At 41.5% G+C, this 1,213-nt stretch overlaps 1 protein-coding gene across 1 annotated transcript in view; it reads right to left on the reverse strand.

Annotated features, from left to right (window-relative positions):
• Window positions 1-1,213, reverse strand: part of LOC106868401 (probable ATP-dependent DNA helicase HFM1) — a 60,666-nt gene that overhangs the window by 35,396 nt on the left and 24,057 nt on the right. Inside the window, exon 13 of the mRNA XM_052978080.1 lies at window positions 491-592. Within this exon, the coding sequence (XP_052834040.1) occupies window positions 491-592 (102 nt within the window). The remainder of the gene's footprint in view (window positions 1-490; window positions 593-1,213) is intronic.

Raw genomic sequence — 1,213 nt, forward strand, 5'->3', positions numbered from 1 at the left:
GTGCTACCCGTACAAGAGCCAGTCCAGGGGCACTGGCAACGATCTCGCTCGAAAATCCTTACACATGTCACGGGCACAAGTGCCAGAAAGGCGACGCTGGGAACAGGTGCCATCCCGATTTCGCTTTCGCTTGCCTCAATAAGTCTGCGCAAGCTGAGTTTCGTGTCCAATGAAGGAGACGACGTTGGCATGGGTGCCAGTCGTCGAATGTGAAATAAAGTATCTTGCTCAAGGAGACAACACGTCACCGGAGATTGAGTTCACGACCATGAGCCGAATACCCGAACCATTAAGCCAGGCACCTCTACAAACGATATATAGAAAGTCATCTACAAATAAACAGTCAACAAACAGTAAACAGTTGGTTACTGAACAGTGAAGAGTAGAAGTAACTGTGGTTTAGAAAGTGATCGATAAGCAAACAGTGGACGGATGGTGAACAGTTGGGAATGAACATAGGTGAACGAAATAAGGAAAACGATTTACTCACAAAGTACCAGTAAGTTACCAGCTTCGAATAAGTCAGCCATCAACTTCCTGTCATGGTAGTCCATACCAGCATGGTGACAACCCACACCATTGAGGAGGAAATCTTGGTAAATACAAACACAGAGAAAAAGAATAAAAAGAGAGGTTTTGTACACAGTGATGTTGTTGTTGTTATTGTAGCTTAGCTTCAAGATTAAAAGGTGTATCCACCCATGGCAATTTCATCTGAATATCAGCAACAGTATGGTAATAAATACATATATATATATGATGATGATGATGATGATGATGATGATGAGGACAGTGAGTTGGCAGAATTGTTAGCAAGTCGGACAAGATGCTTAGTGGTGTTTTGTTCATCTTGACATTCTGAGTTCAAATTCTACCAAGATCGACTTTTGCCTTTCATTCTTTTTCGAGAAGATAAAATAAGTACCAGTTGGGCACTGGAGTTCAATGTAACTGACTTAACCCTTCCCTAAAAGTGCTGACTCTGGACAAAAAATTTAAAATTGATATATACATAGGTGCAGGAGTGGCTGCGTGGTGAGAAGCTTGCTTCCCAACCACATGGTTCTGGGTTCAGTCTCACTGCGTGATATCTTAGGCAAGTGTCCTCTACTATAATCTTGGACCGACCAAAACCTTGTAAGTGGATTTGGTAGATGGAAACTGAAAGAAGTGTGTCGTATATATATATATATATCTATATACATACATAATT

This window comes from Octopus bimaculoides, chromosome 30 (genome assembly GCF_001194135.2).
Source record: "Octopus bimaculoides isolate UCB-OBI-ISO-001 chromosome 30, ASM119413v2, whole genome shotgun sequence".
NCBI classification, from domain to species: domain Eukaryota; kingdom Metazoa; phylum Mollusca; class Cephalopoda; order Octopoda; family Octopodidae; genus Octopus; species Octopus bimaculoides.